General features: G+C 41.4%; 2 protein-coding genes across 16 annotated transcripts in view; both read left to right on the forward strand.

Annotated features, from left to right (window-relative positions):
* Positions 1-105: 105 nt before the first annotated feature.
* GCM2 (glial cells missing transcription factor 2) lies at positions 106-5,067 on the forward strand (the record flags this gene model as incomplete). The annotated part of the gene is made up of 5 exons (XM_082755358.1): positions 106-147; positions 1,545-1,797; positions 2,197-2,309; positions 3,859-3,984; positions 4,171-5,067. 5 exons carry the CDS (start codon positions 106-108, stop codon positions 5,065-5,067), a joined length of 1,431 nt encoding a protein of 476 aa, XP_082611484.1.
* An 8,559-nt stretch (positions 5,068-13,626) lies between these two features.
* Positions 13,627-25,497, forward strand: part of MAK (male germ cell associated kinase) — a 30,847-nt gene continuing 18,976 nt past the window's right edge. For 9 of the 15 annotated variants that reach the window (XR_014316956.1, XR_014316957.1, XR_014316958.1 and 6 more), the window contains exons 1-7: positions 13,669-13,979; positions 17,720-18,061; positions 19,950-20,004; positions 20,956-21,077; positions 21,969-22,048; positions 23,821-23,953; positions 24,043-24,214. Coding sequence is in view for 9 of the 15 variants with exons in the window: in XM_082753926.1 (XP_082610052.1) it covers positions 17,961-18,061; positions 19,950-20,004; positions 20,956-21,077; positions 21,969-22,048; positions 23,821-23,953; positions 24,043-24,214 (663 nt within the window). In the remaining 6 variants the exon portion in view is untranslated. The other 6 variants (XM_082753932.1, XM_082753930.1, XM_082753931.1 and 3 more) reach the window with 6 other exon arrangements.

Genomic DNA, 25,497 nt, shown 5'->3' on the forward strand with positions numbered 1-25,497 from the left:
AGTCCCCTCCAGGGCCAGCCCCCTGCCGCTCAAGCGGGGCCAGGCAGGGACGCCCCGGGGGCATAAAAACGGGAGCTGCCGCCTTCCGCTGCCCCCTCTCCCAGCATGAAGCTTACCTGGGACATCAACGACCCCAAACTGCCGCAGGTACCTGGTAGAGGGGGATATGGGGGGAAGGGGGCACTGGCACTAGCACGAGAAATCAGCAGGAAACTGGGGAACCTCCCTGTGACGGGGTCAGAATGCTGTTGGGGTTTTCCCCCAGGGCCTGAAGCCCTCCGGGATGACTTTGTCCTCCCAAGGAGCTGTGCTTTACAGCCTATTTAATTTCCCCACATCAGGAGCCTCAACATTGCTTCCTACCAAGCTCACCTCTTACCTTGCAAAATCTTTCCCAGTGCAGTTACAGGGTTCTTAAGGGACTCTGCTGATGGCCGGAAATAAAGGCAGGGATTTAATGCAAAACCTCGGGCAGCTGTGTACAAACTCTTAAAGCAGTCCTTACTGTTAGACCAGCTTCCTTCTCCCTCATTCCCCCATTTGCATGCTAAAGGAAGCTCGGTTTGGCCTTTTTCCATTATAATTTAAATCATTTAAATATTGCATCTGTCTGCTGATGTGTGTGATTAAGCAGATTTGTCAATGAACATTCACTTTTTTTTCTCGGTTTGTGAGCTCCAAATGCATTTTTAACCCAAGCAGTTTTCATCTCACAATATATTGCACATCTCATGCAATTACAGAAATGATTAACTCTGTAAATTCTGGATGCAAATGCTCTGTAAATCCCTGAATTCCCTGGGATTGCTCACATGTGGTGTATATGTATGTTAAATGGGCATTGTGGGAATTCTATTTGCATTGTAAAATAATTGGAGTTTAAAATCTCAGTCGTTCTTTCATTGCTCTGTTAATCGCATTTTGATAAGGAATGCTGGAAAGCCAGTGACATCCCTAATGGAAATGGTCTTTCTCTGGACCACCACGCATCTACTGCAATGTACAGAGTTGCACGTTTTTGCAATGTTTTCTTTTTCTGTTTGTTTTGCAAGAGCCTTGTTCATCTTGTGTTAGATGCACTGCAAGCAACAGTTGCTTAGCTAAAACTTCTAGTTTCCAGCCTGCAGGTGCATAGCCCTGTGGTGAGAAGAACTTAATAGTAAGCAGAAACAGGGCAGCCCCCGTCCTGCCTGGGCACAAGTGTGGTGGGGCAGCCCATAGGTGCTCGTGGTGAGGCTGATTTCCTACAGCTGGGCCACCTTACAGGAAAGAGGCATTGGTGACAACAGACCTTCTTATTACCAATGGTGATCCCAAAGGGGAAGGAGACCTGATTTTCTTTCGTGACATGGAAGCCCAGGTTGCCTTTCTCCTTTCACAGGCTGTTTCTGAATAAGCTGTTCTTCCAAAAACATTTTCTGCTGCTTCTGGCTTTTGCTGCATGAGAGGTCACAGAAGGAGCCCTCCCTCTCCTATTGTACGTTTTGCAATGGGATGACAACCTTGTGTTGCGATACCCCATCCTTATGCTCTCCCTGCTGTAGGAGCCCAAGCACTTCGATGCCTTCCAGGAGTGGCCGGATGGCTACGTGCGCCTCATCTACTCCAGTGAGGAGAAGAATGCGCAGAGGCACCTCAGCGGCTGGGCCATGCGCAACACCAACAACCACAACTGCCAGATCCTCAAGAAGTCCTGCCTGGGGGTGGTGGTGTGTGCCAGGAGCTGTGCCCTGCCCAGCGGTGCCAGGCTGCAGCTGCGCCCCGCCATATGTGACAAGGCTCGACAGAAGCAGCAAAGTGAGGGGGGCTTGGGGTGGGACAGGGCACCTGGGGACCGTCAGCTGGGGCCGGCTGACTTCTAAGCAGAGGCCAGGTTGTTTTCTGGCATGCAGACTAAGGTGGTGTTGCAAGCAGTGTGAGCAAGTTAGTCCCAAATTCTGTCAACATCTGCTTGCAAATAGCTACGGGCAAATGGACCCACCGTCCTTTCATTCATGAGCTTATATCACCCGTGCAGCTCTAGTCTGCACTATTCAATTCTGCTCGGTAGACTGCATCCCATTTACTGGAATATCATATCTCAATCTGAATTTCAGTGAAGGACTTGTCCTATTGCTCTTGTGCTCCATTCACTCTCTGATTGCACCCTCGCCTTGAACAAGTGTTTTTCAAAAGTTTTTCAATCTATTTTTGCAGGGAAAGCCTGTCCAAACTGCAACGCGGCCCTTGAGCTCATTCCTTGCCGAGGGCACAGTGGCTATCCGGTCACTAACTTCTGGAGGCTGGATGGCAAAGCAATATTTTTCCAGGTAAAAGCATGTATATGCATGTGCACAGACATGCACATATATGATATCCATATCCAGAAAGATCTCCTTTTTTCTTTTTTTTTTTTCCTCTTTGTGTGTGTGTGTGTGTGTGTACCACCGAGCATGGTGAGTACAGTAGAGTTTGGACTCATGCCTGGATTCATCTGTATTATGAACCTGGCCATAACACATAAAGCAGTAACACTTGCCTGTCTTTTAAAAAAGCAGTACTTGAGGGCTAACTTTTTTCCATCTTAGCTATAACATCATTATAGAGGTCTAAAGTTCTCTTGTTTATAGTAAACAGATATGAACAAAGCTTGTCCTGCACCTTAGCACGTCTGCTGACTGAATCTCACCAAGGACCAAAGATTTATTTCCTACTAAGATAAGTAAATGGGGAAATGAAAGCATCATTTAAACTGCATAATTTCAAACAAAAATTCTGCTACATATGGAAAAAAAAACCAAAACAAAAACAACTTTGAATTCTAAAAGGTTTTAAAAGTTCACCAGAAAAAGGGTATTTAGAAGGTGATTTTGAAACTTTATGATGTTTCTGTGTGTTTGTTGTTGTTGTTGTTTTTTAGCAGTACTAGGACAAAAATTTCACCAAACCCTTCTGTTTTGAGCTTACATTCTCTGCTGGATTTGGGGCTTTTTTTCTTCCCCAGACTCCAGTGAACTCCATTTTTTCCTATCAGTAAATGGAATCAAATGGGCCACATTCCCTAATTCTCACCTGTTATTTATAATTGTTATTATTCAGACATTGCATCATAAAAATGCAAAAACTGAAAAGATTTTGATAAAAATTGTTGATAAATTCTCACTTGGAATTTGCATTTGATAGAGGACATTTTTAAAATAGTTTTAAGTTTTCTAGTTTGTATTAGGGACTACCTGAAAGTCCGTGTTGGAAAGTGTAATGGGTAAGTACATGTAGCATACGTTGTTTTGTCATATGTGAATACAGTTTTGTATACATAAGTCTGTGTATCCACAGCAGCTTCAATAGCAGACCATCTCTGGATGGCTTTCCTGGGTATAGATTTCCAAAATGTGGTTATCATTTTCAAAGTAAGTAATACTTGTCATCCATTAGCATGAAACCTCTTTCAAGCATGTTGTTGCCATTTTAGTGGCGGATGTTATAATGCAGAACTAGGATCCTAGAGTCAACCAATTAAACTAAATTTATAATGCATCCCCCCACTCCCCTGGTTCTGATCAGCTGTTCCTGAATGTCGTAGACATGGGTAGCAGCTTTGCTTTTTCATCACCCAGTCTTGCAGGTCTGTAGTCATCTCTGATTTCTCCTCCCTCACTTCTTACTTCTGTCTACCTGCAAGGCACAGCTGGCACAGCTGGGCTTTATTCATTTTTAAAATGTAATCCCCCCTTGTTCTTTAGATTCTTCTCTGTGCTCTCTTGTGCCAGGCCACAGGTTATGCACGCTCTCTCACTCTCTCTCTCGTTCTACTACTGCATTTTCTTTTCTCTTACCTCCTTCCAGTTTGCATCTAGTTCTTTGATTATCCTTATTTAGGCTAAAGGAGTTCACGACCACCCTAGGCCAGAGAGTAAATTGGAGGCAGAGGCAAGGCGAAGTGCAATTAAGAAGCAAATATCCTCTTCTCACCATTCCCAGAAAAAGAGACCTCTAAACTCGGAGGTAAGTCAAGATTTTCAGTCAATTAGAGAGGTGTCAGAGATGCATACTGGGAAGCCCAAGGCAAAACAAAGCTTTATACCATGCTACAGCTGTTTGCTTGGGACTGAAATGAGCAATAGTGCAACTGTCAGGATGTGTATGTGGGTGGTATCCATTCCCAAATCTCAAAGATCTCATCCTTTCCAGGTGGGAAAATACCATGATAGCAGTGGTTACGTCAATAACATGCAGAATCTGCCCTGCATGGATGGCCCAGAAAGAGTCAGCATCATCACAGACACCAGTTTTTCAATTCCAACTCAGTCTTACCCCTGGCCACAAAACGCTGACCTCTACAAAGCGCCTTATGACTCAGCCAGCTTCCAAGAGGATCAGCTATCACCATACCAGAAGTGCCCCAATCCAAGGATCTATGTGCCTAGAGCGTGCAGCTATGAGTTTGGAGTTCCTACTTTTATAAGCTCCACTGCTTACCCATCATTATACAAAGATCTAACAAATCCTCCCACTGACGCTGACCCCATCAATTTGAATGGATCTCACTATAGTTCTTTGGCCAGCAATGACAAGAGCTTTGATAATACTGGTAGGCATTACGGATTGAAACCAGTCTGGGGGAAAACTGCCAGCAGAGAAAGGAGCGACTATGGTCAGATGCAAACAAGGGCTAACCACCCTTATTACGGTGGTGAGTACCCCAGCAGGTATGGTACCAGCCCCTCTCCCATAGCCCCACCGTTACAAACTGTCATCACGACTACCACAAAAGTGTCCTACCGGGCCTACAAGCCATCTGCGCTGAAATGCAGCAACAACCTCTGCGATATGAACAACCTTCAGAGCTATACCCACGTGGCTGAAAACGTCTCAGGCGCTATCTATTCAGGGATGAAGAATCAGGAAGATTTGGGGATGATCAAGTCAGCGTTGCTCTACCAGCATGATGCAATCCCTGCAAAGGCCGAACCAGCCGAGAACGTGGAGACCTATCGGTATGGGCTACCACTGGGGAACAGCTACGCTGAGCATGAAGGACAGGACTTAAGGTTTGAAAGTGCTGAATATTGGCTAAACACTGCATAAATGACAGCAGAATGATTAACTCAAACTGGGAAATAAATGCGTGACTGCACTGACCGTATACATGACTTGGGAATTGAGGAGAAGTGAGGAAGCAGTGTGTTACAACAACTTATCCCCCAGATAAGTTGTTTCTTGCCTTTCTGGCACTGAGCGAAGCATATTGCCCACAAAATTTCAATATTAGTAAATAGTATGAGATGTCCAGCCCCAGGCAGGAGAAGGTTGTGCAGGGGCACAGCACACGTGGAAGCAAATGGCCTCTGCTGGAGGCTGCGATCTGCTTACAGCCACCAGCCCTGCCAAAGGCTGCGGGCTTGGAGGGGGACGGCAGTAAAGAAAATGGTTCCCAGGGAATGGGAAAAGATGAGGAAGGAGGTGTAGACTGCGGTCAATGGAAAGAAGAGACAGTAAGGCAACTTGCAGGATAATCCACCTGAGTGATCCATTCACCTGCCACAATCCTGATGAATAGAAGAACTAATTGTCTTTTTCTGAAAAAAGAAATGATAAACCTTCATGGAAACTGCTATTTTGTTTGACGGCAGCAGGCCAGTGTGAATGCACCTTCCTGGTTACTGTTCTTCTCTCTGCTTCACCATTAAGTCTTTCTTTCCTCCAAGGGATTTCTCCTAGCACTTTTTTTTCCTCTCTGCAATCAACCTCCCATGACAGTGGTGGTCTACTGGGAATGAAGCAACTGACAAAATGAGAGGCCAAAAAACAATTTCCAGAGACCCTGAGCTAAACAGAAAAGGTTGCATCCCCAGGTTCTCAGATAATTGAATTAATTCTCCAATGGGCACAAAATAAATACTGCTGGTTTAAATGTTATGTATTTTGGAAGCTGTATAGTGCTGTGTAACAAAAACCATACCTAAACAGTGTATGCCTAGCAAGAAAGTTATGTAGGCTGGGGTTTGGTCAGGGTGACAGCATTTATTATTAATATTAGTTACCAAGTATTTTAACTTTTTGGATGCTCAAATATTTTGGAAAAATCTGTTTTTATTACGTGTTGGCTATGTTTTATGTAACAGCCTGCTACTGTGTGCTTTTAATAAATATGCGTTTAAAAACAAGATAACATAAACTAACATGAGCAGCTGGTTAGTTGGCTTCGACACGCAGAACCTTGTAGTGCTGTCATAAATCAGTAACTAAATCTTATTTGTAAAACATGGTGTACAAACTCTTGGGTTTTTAAAAAAGTCATACATCTTTCGAGGTCCCTTCCAACCCCTTCAATTCTGTGATTATGAGTATTTCTTTCTTTAAGTTTGTATTTTTATGAAAAAAATATATGCACAGCATCCTGTTCCAGTAGTGGGTGGTTGTTCAGCATTTTGAAAACTCAGGCCTCTTGCAACTGGAATTTATCAAAAGACTAAATTATCGTATCTGTCAAACTTGCATTGACTTGTAATATATTTGCTGTCTACCTCACTGGGCTCATTTAAAATTTTATGTCCATTCTTCCAGGGGCTTTAGATTACAGAAAAGAACCGATTCAGGTGAGCAATGTCAGTTTGGTAATTAGCCCACATACTAAGCTAAGAAAATAACAAGTAACCACCCAGAAAGGCTGAGCCAAAATTTGAGCTTATAAGTATATAATGCTATCCCTGTACACAGAACTGAGATTTTTCTTCTGTACTCCAAAATATATTGAGTCATTTGGGCTGTAGAATAAAAAATAAGATATAAAGCCTTCTAAACTTAAAAGGAGAAAAAAAAATAAAGTGAGGCAAATTGACTAAAAAAGCTGAGATAAGATTCACAGCAGATCCCAAACTTCATGAAAATCTTAAACAAAGATGTAAACTGCTCCATTTTGTATTGATTTTAGAGAAATTAGACCACTGCAACTTAAACTTTGAATGTGTTAAAATGCTAGGATAGGCTGTGGGGATTTTGTGCTGTTAATATGCTGGTATCAAGTTTGTTGCTGTACCCATACGCTTAAATTGTTACGCTATGCTCTTGAAATGCTTCCTTTTAAGCAGAACTTGGCTGCATTTTCTCAACTGATGTACCACCTGTGTTAGGATGCTACTTTTTAGGTGTGGACTCCTGTCTAATAAATGCAACAGCTGTTTAACACGGTACAAAGATATGGTAGCAATTACCTCACCACATCCACTCGAGCAAATAAAAAATCCCTGAAGGTTATTGCAGCCTTTCTCTACACTGACACCAGTGCCTTTTGTGCACAAGCATCTACAACAACCTGTCTGTTCAATAACCTTTGTGGTTAAAATATCAGATGGATACAATCTAGTGCAGCACATAGTTTTCTCTCTAAAATATAGCAATTTAAAAGCAATGTTAGCTTCTGTGCTCACACAAAAAAAGCTGAAATCAAATGTCTCTGCTGTTTTATATAGCTGCAGAATTATCTTTAAAAGCGTGCTTCCCAGGCAAAGCAGCATCCTTGAAGAAAGATGTGCTCCTTTCAGTCCTTGAGTAGCTGTTTTTCCATTCATCGTACCATTCAGATGTGGTTTCTGGCCCTTCCTCGAGCACATGAGAGGAGTGCAGGGGCCACCCGCATCCTGTGCCATGGCAGGCATCCTCACCTAGCAAATTCCAGTTGTCACAGCAAAGCTGAGGAGTGGAAAAAATGTGCTTTCAGAGCTCAGCCACCTGAGGCTCCGGCTTCGTATGGACAACAAGGGCCCTACTGAGGCGGAGCACCAGCTGTCCCCAGGCTGAGGATGCCCTTTATACTCAAAAAAGCAACCTTTCAATGGCAAGGTTTAAAAGCAGAAGTGTGTTGAATGGATCCCTTCCAGAGACAAGAGGCTTCTCGATGATGTTTCTCAACATGTGTACCTGCCAGGTGTGGCCATGTGTCACAGACCCGATGTGGGCACCTGTATGCGGGCAATGCCACCTGGTCCCCTCTGCTGCTACCCCCTGCCCTCAGTAGCAGGTCCTGCTAAGGGGACAGACCCTGGGAGCCCAGCATTTTGGGTCTGCTGAGCTCACTGGTGTCTCTACTCCTCTGGGGAGGTCTTCATGATCTTTGTGGACAGAGGCAAGTGTTCCTCTGAGCTCTATGGATGGGAAACAGTCTGGAGACAGTGATGATACAGCAGAGCAGAATATGATTTCTAAGCCTACTTTTTACCTTTTTTTTTTTTTTTTTTTTGGGGGGGGGGGAGGGAGGTGGAGGGAGGTGTCTGGATTTTTTTTTTTTTTCATGTTATTTGTTTGTTTTGCTCTGTTTTTTAGTCTTTTTGAGTTATCTAATCCACCTGAGCTACTCCTATTCACAAAGATGGATAACACCTCTTAAGACAGACTATTTAGCAGGAGACACGGTGCACTTCTGGAGGTGCAGGAGGCCTTCTAAAAAGATGAATCACGGGTTTTGTGCCACTCCTACTGTGCTCAGTGTCAGTCACATGCAGAAAAAGCGGAGAACTGTGACCTTCAGCGTTGTGTAGTTCCTCCTAAGACACAGGGTGAAAAGTCAGTCCAGGTGTGTTAAAACCCATCTGCCTGAGAACTAACAAGAGCAGAGAATGGTGTCCCGTGTCTGGACAACTGCCTGAGGTCTTCTAGACACATAAAGTAAGTATCTGCCCATCGCTCTCGAACAAAGGAAGGGCAGATCAGTTGCTGTTTATGTAGTGCTATGGTTAGGATTGTGCAAAATAGAGAGCACATTTCAACATGACACCTCCACAAGCTTGCAGGAGCCCGCATGCAAGACAGAGATCAGGGGGATGATACAGGTGTGAATAAACATCACAAAGAAATGTTGCTCATTTGGATCAAACTCATTCAAAGCAACAGCAACCAAATAAAGTTCACACAACCCCTATTAACTTCTACATACCTGCTGTCACTTGTTGTACTGCCAGTTGTGAGAAGCTGGTTTCAGGTGCTTATGCTGGCATTTTAGCAAAGCACTGATACCTTTATGGGCCGCAGCCAAAGAGGGTTCTTTCAACAGAAAATTAGTAGAGGGTCTGCTAATCTTGTTGTGTAAAATGAGCAGGCAAGCAGGTGCACCAGGATCTTCTCAGAGGTCCTTCTGCAGGACTCGCAAACACCCCTGCCGTTCCAGCCTGATGGCTTTCCTTCGTTTTCGTGCTTCACAGAAAGAGCAAAGCCCAGCACTTCTCTTAATGCCTTTGTGACAAAATGAGGGGTTAAGTGACTGGGCTGCAGTGCTTGCCATATAGCTCTGAAGCATGTTGCAGTTTGTCATAACTACAGTGCAGTCTTCCCACCTCCGTGCATCAGGGAGCATTACAGAAACCACTGGCAATCAGCAGGTGCAGGACAGCACTAACAGAATTTAGACTCAATTGCTGCACCTCTGCAAAACTAGTATTGAAATTATTTATATATCAGTCTTGACTTTTGGTTGCTTCCCAGCACTCACCACTCCCATCCTCTGTGTCCCACTATTTGGAGTTTATTTCAAGCAGAGGAAAAAACACACTCATGTTTCTTATTTTGAGAGTTTTTTTTTTTTTTTTTTTTTTTTCCCATAATGCAGAAGCAAACGGAAGAGCAGCTTTCTGAAACAGCAGGTAATTCCTGGTATGAGATCAAACTCAGAAAATTAGCTATGCCCATGCACTTATGTCCCCGCAGAGAAGTGACAACACTTTGCAAAACACAGCTGATGTCACTGAACCATGGCCCAAGTTTTGCCTGTGGGGTGACGCTGCTTTCACACTCCTCATGTCCAGGTCTCATCTTTGCACTTCATTGTACTCAGGAGGCACCTCTGATGTTTTTACTTCAGTAAAGGAAAGGGACATATTCTGTTTCTGGAAAAAAGAAAAAAAAAAAATATATATATATATATATATATATATTAATCCTTGTGCTGTCATTTCAACAAACTGTTCGAGTTGCTGAGTCCTCTAGGCTCCAAAGTGCTGCTTCCCACAGCCTCCTGTTCTGCACAGCTGACTAAAGGCAGAAGCAATTCATCTGTCAGCAGTGCTTGACCCAGCACCTCATCACCACCCTGGCCATTGACAAACAAGGAGAAAAAAAGTGTAACTGGACAGCTTCCCCTTTTTGCTGACAGCCTGGTGAAGCTGAGCAAATCTGAACTTCTACACCATTTCTCTGCCCCTCCCTCCAAAGTATCTCTTGTAGTTACCATGTTGTCTCTTCTTCTTGGCCCTTGACCTCAAAAAGCATTTAAAGAATAGGAAGCTTTGAGCTTTAAAGCTTCAGGCGAGACCTCACTCTCAAAACTACCCATTGGCTCAGAAACTAAATTCACATATTTTTTTAATCGTGTCTTCTGTACACGGAAAATTATGGAAATTTATGGAAATTTATGTTATAAAGGACTACTAAGAAACGGCATGGAGAAACACTCTTTACTTAGGTAAATGATAGGACAAGGTGGAATAGTCTTAAACTAAAAGAGGATAGATTTAGATTAGACATTAGGAGGAAATTCTTCCCTGTAAGGTTAGCAAGGCACTGAAAAACGTCGCTCAGAGAAGCTGTGGATCACAGAATCACAGAATCATCTAGGTTGGAAGAGATCTCCAAGACCACCTAGTCCAACCTCTGACCTAACACTAACAAATCCTCCACTAAACCATATCACTAAGCTCTACATCTAAACGTCTTTTAAAGACCTCCAGGGATGGTGACTCAACCACTTCCCCAGGCAGCCCATTCCAATGCCTAACAACCCTTTCAGTAAAGAAGTTCTTCCTAATATCCAACCTAAACCTCCCATGGTACAACTTTAGCCCATTTCCCCTCGTCCTGTCACCAGGCACATGGGAGAATAGACCAATCCCCACCTCACTACAACCTCCTGTAAGGTACCTGTAGAGAGCGATAAGGTCACCCCTGAGCCTCTGCTTCACCAGGCTGAACAACCCCAGCTCCCTCAGATGCTCCTTGTAAGACTTGTTCTCCAGACCCCTCACCAGCTTCGCTGCCATTCTCTGGTGTCGTGGTTTAACCCGGCCAGCAGCTAAACACCACGCAGCCGTTCGCTCACCCTCCCCCTCCCTCTCTGGGACGGGGGAGAGAAATGGAAAGTGAAGCCTGTGAGTTGAGATAAAGACAGTTTAATAAGACAGGAAAATAATAATAACAATAATAATAATAATAATAATACAATGGTGATAATAGTACTACTACTAATAATATGTAGAAACAAGTGATGCACAATGCAATTGCTCACCACCCGCTGACCGATGCCCAGCCTAACCCCGAGCAGTCCGGCCCCCTCCCCCGGCTAGCCACCCCTATATATTGTTTAGCATGACATCAGATGGTATGGAATACCCCTTTGGCTAGTTTGGGTCACCTGTCCTGGGTCTGTCCCCTCCCAGCTCTTAGTGCACCCCCAGCCTGCCTGTTGGCAGGACAGAGCAAAAGGCTGAGATGTCCTTGGCTTGGTATAAGCACTGCTCTGCAACAATTAAAACATCAGGGTGTTATCAGCACTCTTCTCATCCCAAGCCAAAACACAGCATTCCACCAGCTACTAGGAAGAAAATTCTGTTCTAACTGAAACCAGGACATCTGGACATGGTCGAGCACCTCGATGCCCTTCTTGTAGTGAGGGGCCCAAACCTGAACACAGTACTCTTGGTGCAGCCTCACCAGAGCCGAGTACAGGGGGACAAGGGGACAATCACTTCCCTAGACCTGCTGGCCACACTGTTTCTTATACAAGCCAGGATGCTGTTGGCCTTCTTGGCCACCTGAGCACACTGCTGGCTCCTATTCAGCCGACTATCAACCAATACTCCCAGGTCCTTCTCTGCCAGGCAGCTTTCCAACCACTCCTCTCCCAGCCTGTAGCTCTGCTTGGGGTTGTTGTGCCCCAGCACAGGACCCGTCACTTGGCCTTGTTGAACTTCATGCAGTTGGCCTCAGCCCATTGGTCCAGCCTATCCAGATCCTCCTGAGGAGCCTTCCTTCCCTCGTGCAGATCGACACACGTGCTTAACTTGGGGTTGTCTGCAAACTTACTGAGGATGCACTCGATCGTGCAATGAGGAAGGCCAAGGCCTGGTTAGAATGAAATTTAGCAACAGACATCAAGGACAACAGGAAGGGCTTCTTCAAATACATCAGCAGCAAAAGGAAATCTTAGGAAAATATGGGTGCACTGCTAAATGAGGTGAGTGCCTTGGTTATAGCAGATACAGAGAAGGCAGAGTTACTGAATGCCTTCTTACGTTCATTCTTCACTGCTAAGGCTAGCCCTCATGCAGTACTGAGCCCAGAAACAAGAGAGAAAATGTGGAGAGAGGAAGACTTTCCCCTGGTTGAAGAGGACTGGGGTAGAGGTTATTTAGGGAAGCTAGACACCCACAGGTCTATGGGCCCAGATGGGATGCACCCAAGTGTGCTGAGGGAGCTGGTGAATGTGATTGCTGGGCCACTTTCCATCATCTATCAGCAGAACGGTCCTGGATGACTGGAGACTTGCTAATATGATGCCCATCTCTAAGAAGGGTCATAAGAAGGAACTGGGCAACTACAAGCCTAATCTCGGTGCCAGGAAAAGGGATGGAACAGGTCGTCTTGAATGCAATCACGCAATGTATACAGGAGCACTGGGGGATCAGGCCCAGCCAGCATGGGTTCATGAAAGGCAAGTTCTGCCTGACCAACCTCATCTCCTTCTATGACTGGGTGACCCGCCTGGTGGATGAGGGAAAGGCTGTTGATGTAGTCTACTTAGACTTCAACAAAACCTTTGATACAGTCACAGTCTCTCACAGTGTTCTGGAGAAGCTGGAGACCCATGGCTTGGACAGGTACACTCTGCTGGCTTAAAAGCTGGCTGGACAGCTGGGCCCAGAGAGTGGTGGTGAATGGAGTGAAATCCACAGCGTCCTGGCTTGTATCAGGAATAGCGTAGCCAGCAGGACCAGAGAGGTGATCGTCCCCTTGTATTCTGCTCTGGTGAGGCCGCACCTCGAGCATTGTGTAAAGTTTTGGGCCCCTCACTACATGAAGGACATCGTGGCCCTGAAGCATGTCAAGTGAAGGACTAGGAATATGGTGAAGGGCCTGGAGCGCAAGTCCTGTGAGGAGCAGCTGAGGGAACTGGGGTTGTTCAGTCTGGAGAAGTGGAAGCTCAGGGGAGACCTTGTTGCTCTCTACAACTACCTGAAAGGAAGGTGCAGGGAGCTGGTGGTCGGCCTCTTCTCACAGGTAACTAGTGATAGGACTAGAGGGAATGGCCTCAAATTGCACCGGGGGAGGTTCAGGTTGGTAATGAGGAGACATTTCTGCTCAGAAAGAGCAGTCAGGCATTGGGATGGGTTGCCCAGGGAGGTGGTGGGGTCACCGTCCCTGGGGGTGTTCAAGGAAAGGCTGGACCTGGTCATTAGGGACATGATTTAGTGGGTGATAGTGTCGGCAGGGCGATACTTGGGCCAGATGACCTCGGAGAACTCTCCCACCACTAACAACCCTTCCCCTCCATGCCCCTGCAGCCACGCAGGCGCGCTGCCCGCTCTCCCTCCTGTCCCCTCCCCGGAGCGGGCAGGTCCCGCCCAGCGCCGCGGCGTCGCCCCGGCGACGCGTTAGCGCGGCCCGGCGGCTGCTGGCTGCTGCGGCTCCCGGGCGCAGGTGGGTGGCACTGCCCCTGGCGCACTCGCCCCGCCGCCGCGGTGGGCCGCGTCCCGTGCGCTGCTTTTGTTGCGGGTTTGGCCCTTCTGAGTTTCTTCGTTAGTTTTTGTAGCCGGCTGAGCGCGCAGCTCAGAGGTGCTCGCTAACGCGTAATTCAGGTACAGCAGAAGCACTGGAAACGCAGAGAGCGGTGCAACTTTCCAGGACTCGTTTTGGAGAATTAGGAAGCGGGTGTTCCTTATTAACAGCGCTGGGTAAGCGGGGGATGATTCCGCCCAGCGCGTACACCTGATCGAGACAACGAGGACGTATCTGTGGTACGGTGATAGACATACCCACGCGTTTTGCCGAGACAGGGCAGGATTTATGTTACTGGTTTCTGAGGCCAGCTATCGTAGCGTCCCTCCTCCTTTCGCCTGCGCACTGCCCTCTGGCGGTGGCACTTTGGGGCCTTTCCGATGAAGGTTTGTAGCCTCCTTCCCCTGGGACTTTGCTCCTTTCCCCGTTGCGCGTGCTCTGTGGTTGTTTAGCACTTCGGCAGCTTTGCTTTTTTCCAGCTCAGCCAACTCAGTTGTCTGAGTTCTACTTTGGGGCACCGTGTGCCTTCTTCAGGCTTGATTTTGTGGCTAGAGCTGAGCCTTGTTGCGTAAGGCTGATACAACAGTTGAACAGTTTGAGCAATCCCTTCGGCTTGCTGTGTTAAATATTTTGCATTTTATACTTTTTGTTTCACCCTGATACTTTGCCATTATTAATTACCTTTGAAAATGGAATATCTACATTCATTTAAGTTTAGTGCTGTTGCATAAAGTAATCAAACACCAGAAATACAGGAAAAGTAAAAATGAGCTTAGAATATTGAGTAGTTCTACATTTACACAAGTGACCAGATTCTGTGGCTCTGCTGCGTCTGTCCTCTGTTTGTCCCCTGCTTTCATCCCTCTTTAATCCCATGTGAGGAGCTTATGGACAGTGTGTCAGTAAGGGTGTAAAACAATAGGATTTCTGTTGTCAGTTTGGTAGAAGAGACCATTATAACAATTTTACATTTTAGAGCTTCAGGCGAGTGAGGAAATGATACCACATAAGTGTTGAAATACCAAAGGACATGTCAGAGGCCTGCAGTACCAAGTAAAGATAGATTGGGTCTTCCCCGGGCTGGTACAAAAGAGAAGAGCCTGGAGTCAAGTGTGATACACTTGGCTGGCTTTTTTCCACTGCGTTTGGTTAGTTTTCAGTTGGTGATGTCTCACTGTGAGTTGCCTCCTTTCCATCTTTTTGTTGGCTGAAAGTACTCGAGGAAACTTGTTCACAAGAGTCATTTGTGAGGTGGCCTGGTCTGCATCTGTGGTGTTGAGTGTGTGTGGCATGTATGACAGTACATACATTCATACAAGATACATAAGGAAAGGAATAAGGCAATAAAGTATTTGCCAGATCAGACAAAATGCATGCTTATTATGCCTGAGATGTGTTACATTACGTAGGAATTTTGGAGGGAAGAAGTGATTTATGTGCTGCTGTTCCCAGTGCACATGCTAAAACAATAGGAAGAATTGGCCGAACAGAGTAATTGTAAAAGCAAGTGATTAATTTATAAACCTAAATAGTTTTGGAACGCAGGCAGGATTTAGGCACCAAAATCAGAGGACTTAAAGGTCAAAACCTGAGGTGTGTATCTAGATCTGGGTCTTTGTTTTTTACAAATGCAGAGTTTTCTTTCTTAGTATTTAGTTCACTTTGTTAGAGAGCAGAAAGTTGGGCATGAAATGTAGATACATATGTGAGTTCTAATGTATACAGCTCCAGGCTAGGGCCATCTTTGACAGATACTGTGGAATTCCCCCTGAAAACCATGTCCTAACGAGCCACAGTTAGGTTTGTTTTAACAGAGAAGTGCAGTTACATTTAACTCCTACATTTAACTTCACTACAATACACAAAATGCATGCACAATACATGGTTGCTTTAGAGGCTGATACTGTTTTAAAATGTGTATTAGAATATCTTAAGGAAGTTTGTGTGTGTGTGTATGTATACAACCTTACAATCAGAAAATAGCAAGAGATGACGAGCTAGTATGTGTCAGCTTGATCATCTGCTTTTTACTGCAGCCAACAAATGGTCTCCTTGAAGAAATAGCACTCAAGGTATTAGAGTGCATGTAGGAACTTTGGGGAATAAGACAAAAAGCTGAATTGTGAGAAACACAGTAGGCAGAAAATATATGTCTGCATTTTAAGTTGGATTAATATGAAGACGTAATTTTAATTGTCTATGATTGTAAGTTTCTGTTTGTGTGTGTGTGTTTTTTTGTTTGTTGTTTTTGTTTGTTTTTGTTTTACTTTGCTATAGAATATACTCTTAACCAGTGACCTCACTTTATGGTAGAAATGGCTTTTTTCTGGGATGGATACAAATTTTTTTATATTTCTTACTGCCAAACTGGTTGTTGTCTGGTGCAAAGATTATAAACTGAGGTTGTCCACAGGGCCATTCATTACTGGCATCACAACAGCTAGTGCAAGATTCTTCCCCAGTAACAGAAGCACCAGCAAGTAACGAGGTGCATGTTACGACTTCTCTGGGGAAGCAGCATTTCAAGTAACAACAGCTCAGAAACATCAGTGCACAGTCCACACAGATGTTTCTTTTATGCAGCAGACTTCTGCTCTAGCATGCTGTGTTCACACTCCTAAGGGACCAGTTTCATTGTTGCATTTTGCCAGACCTGTAAATCTCAAGCCTGAGATTTGTTACTGGCTGAATTTGAGCTCCTTAATCTGTTTGGACAGCCTTACCAGCCTGTAGCTAATTCTGGCATAAGCATAAGGACTACAAAGCTGCATGCTGAATTCTGCATCTCCTACAGAGGTAGGTTGTCAGTGAATGTCAGCTGATTCGAGTGTTATTTTGAATTTTCAGACAGCAGAGGCAAAAGATAGAGCTAATGCTGGAATTTGTTTAGCAGCAGGTGGTTTGTTTGCATTTAAGCATTTGTGTTACAGAGAATGAAAGCTGCAGTGAGCAGTTGTTAGATTTTCCTAGGACTATATAAATAAATTAATGATTGCTGGGCGTTTGTCTAAACGCCTCAGTATTGGCTTTGAGGATTATGTCTTGGAGGCAGCCAGAGCTGAGGTTAGAGTTAGGATTTGTGAATAGGACCCACGGGAACATTCCTAACTCTTAAACACTGGTGACATAGTATTGTGTATCACGAAAGCTAGAGTTAGGATTCAAGTTTGGATTGGGGTTCAAATTAAGAATTACATAAATTTGAAGAATCAGCATTGTTTGATGTGCTTTCTTTTCCAAATGAAAATTCAGATCAAGTCTTCCATACCAATGCATGTGAGCTCTATACTTACTTATGCAGGCCTTGTGAAATTGAAGAATAAATTTAGATCTTCAACCATTACTGTGCCGAACCCTAGCTGTGGGTCCAAGAATTCTGTGAATTTAAGAGTGAGATATTCAAGTAAATTTAGAAGAACTCAATTTACCTTGGCAACAAATGCTGTGTTTATCTTGCTTTCTCGTGTCCTTTCCTCACTAACTTTAAGCGAGCCTGCTTGCACTTCCCATCCATAATGCGGCATTCAGACCAGCAAGCACCAGTCCTGGATTTACCGTAGCACCCTGTGCAAGATTTGGGTTCTGTTGCCTGTGTTCCCAAACGTCAGTCCTGCCGTTGCTGCAGATTAGGAACCTACCTCTGCTTGCAAATTAGGGAGATCCATCAGAGGACGCCAGCCTTAAACATGCTTCTGTGGTTCTAGGGGATTATGGCAGTAATCTCGACTCTTCACTGCTTACTCTAACCCTAATCCTAGACTAGGCACCTCCTGTGGCTTGAAGGGTTGAAAAGAACTACTTATATTGAAGCGTTCTGTTTAAGGAACGCATAAAGGTATGGAGTTATTATTCTTAGATACAAATTGTACAATGACTTTGCCTAAAATACTGTGAAATTACATATTTATCTATTCTCTCTCTCTCTCTCTCTCTCTTTTTTTTTTTTTTTTTTTTTTTTTTTTTTTTTTTTTTTTTTAAGTATCAGTTGAGAATGGCCATGCTCTTCTCTCTCTTAAACTTTATATCTGCATCTCAAAATTTGGAGGAGACTAGTGACTATCCTGCACAGTTATGAGAAGACATCCAGCAACCTAAAGCAGCCTGGAAGAGGAGTTCTCTAAGAAAACCAAAAAGCACAAAATCGTTTAAGACATCCTTTAAAACATTTAGAATTTTATAAGCTTTTGGCTACCCTGGTCTTCAAAAAATAATTAAAAAATATGAACCGTTACACAATCATGAAGCAACTAGGTGATGGCACCTATGGCAGTGTGTTGATGGGAAAGAGCAACGAGTCAGGAGAACTTGTGGCTATCAAACGGTATGTAACATCTAAATTCAGTAGATACTTGCACAAGCTGAACATTTTCACTCCTGCTGGCTTTGCTGTCTGCTGTGTACAATAAAAAAGAATGTCTCTTTTTATGGAAATGAACATAAAATAGATTTACATAAATACAAAATATTACATAAATAAAATAGATTTCTATTTTATTTATGTAATTCAGATGCCTAATTGAGAGTGGGTCAGGCTCCTAAGCTGGTGTGTCAACAGTGAGACACATCAGTTTGTATAACGTGGCATATTGGCATATGAAATTACATGCTGCCTTTATTCAGTTAGTATGTGCTTCCTTGTAAAGTGTTGCTAGGTTTTTGTTTTGTTTTTACACCAAGGGAAAAAACAAACAATGTGCAGGGGGTTGTTTAGGGAGTTCTTATATTTATATGAATTGTAAAAATTGGCAACAACCGTCTTAATGGGTAGATGTGAAATACCTCTCCACTCCCCAAATCTTTTTACATACTACATAAGTGTCAGATACTACTACAGCGATAAATAGCAGGTAATAGTCTGGTCAGATAAATATAAGGTATCTCCTTGGAGCTAACAAAGTTGTGTTATGCGTATCCATCAGCATTGCTATACTTCTTTAAAAAGATTATCGCAAAACAACAAAAATCACATTAGAGGAGTGAGAATGCTCCCTACAGAATTACAAGCAAGATCCAAGACATAAGTACTAAAAACTGTAGATTGCTGAGATTTTTTTTCCTCCTTTTATGGATTTATCTTATGTCCTTTTATGGAGATATCTTTCTGAAAAGATATTTTTAAAGAGTTATCTGCAAAGTAAAAGCTGCAGAAGGGTAATTGGAATGTAATTGATTCTTTTTTGTTGTTTGTTTTGAGAATTTCTGAGAGTGTTAGCTTTCTCCATATTCTGCTAGTACTGTTGCCTGTTTGTAATATGAATCTATACCCAAAGGAAAATCTCTGATTTTATTATTTTTGTGATATTATTATTATTATTATTATTATTATTATTATTGTTTAGAAACAAAACCAACTATTTTCACTATTTCGAGACTTGGAATTTTTTTGTGTGACTGTCAAGTTTGGGATTTGGGGAAGGAACAGTTTTGGTTGAAAATGCATTTATTTTAAATGAAATCTTAGTTTTATATAGTTTCACTCTAGGAGCTGGAACTTTACAAAAACACAATAAACAATATGACATTAACAACTCAGTGCCAAAATCTGAGCAACACTTAATTATCCTTATTTGTATCTAAGACTTCTGAATAAATGTATTATACAACTATATGTAGTGGTTAGTTTAGAGATTATTGTATTTATGTATGGGTATTGCTTGGAAAAAATGAAACAATTTCTATTCACTATTTAGTATTTTTGAACAGGCTTGTAAAAAAGACTGATCAAGTCAGATGGCTAATTATAATTTTAGGCAGTTAAGATACTTCACAGATTTCAAAAGTATCATTTACTTGTTTTCCTAGAATGTGCAAGGTAGGCATGAGGAAGTGATTTTTCTTGTTTTAAAATCCATGCTTTATGTGCTGTGTCACTGTTGCTTTCCTCTTTATTAAGGGCACAATTCAAATGATACAACAGGAATCTGTGTCCCTGATGCTTTTAGAAATACCTTTGTAGTATCGTGGTCTCTGGTTATCTACTCTGCTAGACATGTTTGCAGTGATTAATCATCAAGCACGTTAATTTCTAGTACATGTAAGACTTGAGTTTACTTTGATGTTGCTGAAGAGTAGTATAAAATGTTTTAAATTTGGTTCAAAATACAGCTAGTGCTATATTCAGGAAAAAAAGAAAAAAACAACATCCTGGTTTGCTCTAAAAGTATTCTGTGCTACTCACTGAAGATACTTTTTCTCTGACCTTATTTCAGAATGAAAAGAAAGTTCTATTCATGGGATGAATGCATGAATTTGAGAGAAGTCAAGGTAAAATGGCAGACATACCACATTTTAAAAATGTTTGGTTAGGTTTTCCTGAAAGAGAAGGGCATCTACCATGTCCTAATAAGGTCAAACTTAGTGAACTCTTTAAATGGGGTGACAGGTTCCACAAAGCCATGAACTGATGGCACTCCGGGAGCTGCTTCTGCTTTGCAGAATATCCTGCCATTCTCAAGCTGTGGCCATGTCTTGTAGCCAAGCCTCTTGTCTTTGAGAAAAGATGATGGATTTGATTTGCTTTTGTGGGTGTGTTTTAGCAGTCTGCTCTTTCACTTTATTGATGGATTTCCAGTCCATCCAGTATATCTAGTCCTCATATCTTTTCTTTGGGGCATCTGTAGAAAGCACCAGGAGTTTTGGCTAGCCAAGTGATAGAATAAAGCCTGGCACATGAAAACCTGGGCTAAAATTTCAAGTCACCCCATGTTTCAAGCATCTAATTTTTTGTAAATATGAAACTCCCTAACAGAGGAATTAGGTATCTATAAATTAGGTTTCACTAGATTTATAATTTAGGTACTGGAAATTGCATATATCTCCAAAAAGAAAACCTATAAGGGAGTATACTTGTTCATGAAATTTTCATTAAAAAATGCTGGGTTGTCTTACTGAGTTCTGTAAGCAAAAGCTGTTACATGTTCAGAACTATCTTTCAGCGTAGGCATTTAGGTTTTTTTATTCTTCATCTCAGTTATGATATCCCTAGAAATGGAAGTTTTAAACTGCTACTAATACGCTGTTTTTGTTTTGAAATTAATGTAAAATGCTGTTTCCTTGTTCTTAGACACAAAGAGAGTTTACAAGATAAATACAGGCTTCCAGACAGACTTGTTTTGTAAATTCCTTCCAATAAACTTTTACATATTACAGGCTTAGCTCAGATAAGGAATCAAAGCCACTGTCAAGTTATCTGAAACCGTTTTGGCTCTTTTACAGTCCCTGAAGAAGCTAAATCATGCCAATGTAATAAAACTGAAAGAAGTCATACGAGAAAATGACCACCTTTACTTTGTGTTTGAATACATGAAGGAAAATCTTTATCAGTTAATGAAGGACAGGTATGTGCCTTTTAGGGAACAACTACTTTGCTATCATGCTTTCTGTAATGATTTTTATGCTATCGTGTAGAACGTGCTGCAATTCCCTCTTGCAGCCCCACTGATGTGAATAGGAGCTGCTGCACCTACTTGTGCAAGGGTAGAATTCTGCATTGCTCAGGATTGCACATTTCAATGCCTCTGGGAGAAAGTCTTTGCTCAGTTGTTAATGAGATAACTTGCATGTCTTCAGTATGTATTGAACCAATGGAGAAATTCAAAATCCTTTCTTTTTTCTTAGTTAGCCTTCTTTAATGTATGAAGGATTGTACAAACATCATTAATTCTGCATGAATTACAGATTTGGCTTGGGGTGGTGGGGGTAGTCATCTGTGCATACACACATGCAGGTTTATGAGAAAACCTTGATATGGATTGTGTGATGTTACAATCTTGGACAAACAGTATGTAGCACTATTTGTCATCACTTTCAAGGTGAACTTTAGAGTAGGACCTGCCATTTCAGTAACCGTTTTCTTTGCTGAATTCTTCCAAGTTTAATGTTTCCTTCATGCACATTTATCTCCTTATGCACAAAGCCCTTAGTTAGCTGTTAGCAAAGTTAGCACGCTGTTACCCTAGAGCTGAGAAGCACTGTCCTTGGTCAGGGTTCCCTTAACGGTGCCACTGGGTAGCACACCTACTACATTGCTACATAGGGCAGTCTCTTGTTCATTCCTATACTGTGTGTGCCACATCATCTACAGGCCAGCCAGATTCATCTACAGGTCTGTTTTCATCTGTTCAGGACATATTGTGCAAAATGTGGAAGCATGTATATTTTGTCCTACAAAAAATACAGTGTTGTTTGTTTTTTTTTAATTATGCAAAGTTGTTAATCTTTTTTCACAGAAACAAGTTGTTCCCTGAGTCAGTCATCAGAAACATGATGTATCAGATATTACAAGGGCTAGCTTTTATCCACAAACACGGTAGGTTTGATACTGGAGTTTAACTATACAGTACTCTTCTAAGAAAAGAAGATAGTGCACAGTAATAGCATAAATAAAAAATATATAGCAAAGGCTATCAATTATCTCTAATAAAATTATTCCTATATGCTTCAAGTATGGTGCATTTTTAAAACAATATCTGAAGTTACGTTTTATTTTTCTATAAGCAGATATTCGTCCTTTTTGAAAGCACTAGGTATTGTTCATACACTGTTTAGTATCAGTAGATGCCAGATGAATAAATAAGCTAAAGAAGCCTGTATGCTGTGCGTTTCTGTTTCCTCGGAGAGATCTATCCAAGAAACAATAATACCTTATAGATGGCAGTTTCTCTCATCTTCAGGCGTCATAACTAATATGGTGCCCTAAGTCATAATAAATAAATAAATAAATTGCTCACTATAGAAATCCAGTCTCCTCATCAAATACAATTTGGATGTAAATACTTTGAGCTGAGACTTTTCTAGCAATTACAAGCACATTCTAAAAATGAGGTGCTGTGTGCTAGCAACAAAAACAAAAAGCTTCACAACATTTACAGATTATCATGTTTAATGTGTCTGCAACCTGCATTCTGAACTACTGGCATTAAGCTCCTTTGCATTTCAAAAGATAGTATCTTTTGCTTAACTTGCTTAACTCTCTTTAGTACTTGTCCATCACATCATATTCCTATCCCTAAAACTTTCCAAAGAGAGTAAAAAGCTCATTTAGAGTGAATTAAGCAGCAATGTTCCCAGTGATCTATGATTAGCTTTCATGGACCCTGATAAGGCCTGTTGATGGGTTGGAGAATTTTTTTTTTTTTTTTTTTTTAATTTACTCCATTTAGTATTATAAAATACACAAAAGTTGCTGGTTTTGTATCTTTCTGATCAAGGTCATGTATTGTTTTCTGATTTTTAGCATCCTCTTTCCCTTCCTCCTTTCTACATGTAATAAATGAGAACATTAAAATATATTAAAAACTGACACTTCTAAGTTACAGTATTAATATTTTGTTTTGAACATAAATATTTGGGAATAACAGGTATGATAAATATGAACATTTACATTTCACTGTAATAATTTCAGCCAATTATTTACAGTGGTTGCCAGTTTCTGCAGGCAGAAATTGAATGCTTTACTGTAGTAAGTGAATTTCAATCAAATTGATTTATAACATATTGTGAGCTTCAGTTAACCAGCAGAACTGATTTGCTCAGCTGCTTAGCTCCTCTGCAGGTATATAGCTGCTTAAGCCACTACTAACCGTTAAAGAAACTTTATGTGCCTGCTTTACTAATATTAACATTTCTGAGCAGAATTTGGATACATTTTAAATGTCTGTGCCTGCAAATTGTTGTCACAATGATAAATAAAATAATGAAAAATTGTTCAATTAATTCCATAAATGAAGCAAGTATCAGATGGTCAATTTGACAAAACAGTTCTGTTCTTGTTTTTCAAAAGATTTAATTCTAAATTGGTTGTTATTTGATACTGCTGCAATAGCCAATTCATATTCTACAGCATGTTAATGAATGTTTACATTTGTTAATTTAAGAATCCTTCATGTAATAATCACTGGAGGGAAAATATGTGTGTTGGGGGTGGGTTTGCTGTTAATTTATTTTTAATTTTTAAAGGGATTTTTTTTTCCAAAATAATCTTAAAGTAAAATTTGGATGTCTGTTTAAGAAATGGCTCTTGCTGTTTAAGAAATAATGACACAATTCTTTACCGTTTTTTTTCTGTCTGTTTTTGTATAGGATTTTTTCATAGAGACATGAAGCCTGAAAACCTCCTTTGTATTGGTCCAGAACTTGTAAAAATAGCTGATTTTGGTTTGGCTAGAGAGCTAAGATCTCAGCCACCATATACAGATTATGTTTCTACCAGGTGGTAAGTATATCATGAAGTTAATCATTGTCTTAATTACCTTTATCTGCTTACCATTTTAATTTATCTGTTGCTTCTTTCCATCCTCATAGGTACCGTGCTCCTGAAGTTTTGCTGAGATCATCTGTTTATAGCTCACCTATTGATATGTGGGCAGTAGGCAGCATCATGGCTGAACTATACACACTAAGACCTCTTTTCCCAGGCACAAGTGAAGTAGATGAAATCTTCAAAATTTGCCAAGTATTAGGGACTCCAAAGAAGGTAAGACTTTTAGAAGAACTCATGCAATAGTATTAAAAAAAAAAAAAAACACAAAAGTGAAATAAAATTATTATAAAACGTTATGTTACCTCACGTCCAGAACATACATATCAGTAGCTGTTTTAGTAAATTTCCCATGGAGTTAAGACTTTCTCAACTGTATGTCTTTCTAGACATCCATTAAGACATAGAATGCTGGACTTTTGTTGCATATTAGCATCTGTTTTATATCCTACTATTATGCGTAATCCTGCTCTACTCTATGATGAAAGCTAAATAAAATTGTTTTGTTTGGTTATTTAAAGCCATGCATGTCAAGAGAATTTAAAAATATATATATTAATTCAGTCTCTTAAGGCTTCATTTAGTTTTGCTTCAGCTGATTTGTTTTCCTTTCCTGAAACCTTAATTGTTATAGGCTGGTGCCCAGATTTTGGAGCTTGTGGAATTTATCCTGAATAAGATGAATTATGCTTTTTGTGTTTTTGAAGCATAAAAGAAACACGATCTCAAACACAAACCTGTCATATAGTATTCTTAGCAATAAGAAGTAATGGAGGGAAACGTTTTTCAATTATTTTCTGAGAGGGCTAAACAGTTTAAAATCTACAATTAGGTAATGCATGTACAAATTTATGCAATTATACTTACTTCAGTTAAAAAGTTTTTATGAAGTGGATATGTGAATGTAAAAGAACATGTCTTAAATAACCAATACTTCCGACAAGTAAGCATCAAGGTGTGTTGTTGTTCTCTATAATGACTAATATGCTTGATCCTTTGAATTACAAGTGTTATGAGTTCTTAATTTAATTGAATTAAGATGGTAGAGACATACAGAAACACAGATTAAAATGCTTCATGAAAAGGAGAGTTTGAAAGAGAAGGTAAAGGATGTTTAAAAGAAAATGAATTCCTAGGAAGTGGCTCAAAACAAGTGCAAAACTAGAACATGAGAAAAACAGCACCACAGCATGGAAAAAAAGTCAAGCAAGGACTAGAAAGGAAGCCTTGAAACTAAGGTGTCTGATGAAGCTGTGAAGAGATGTCAGAATTGAATGGAGTAAAAGAGGGGAAAGAAGTTTTCCGTTAGAATATTGAGTAAGCTGGAAAAAAAATAAAAAAGACAAAATAATAGAGATATATTTTGGGGAAGCAAATTGTGATAGCTAATGTAAGAGATGACAGAAGTATATCAGCACTTTGCCCATGGGAGTAAGCAGATCTTTGTGAAATAACTGACTGAACACAGTCTCTAGAACTGGAGAATCATTGGTGTTTTA

This window comes from Aythya marila, assembly GCF_965140915.1.
Source record: "Aythya marila genome assembly, chromosome: 2".
NCBI lineage: Eukaryota > Metazoa > Chordata > Aves > Anseriformes > Anatidae > Aythya > Aythya marila.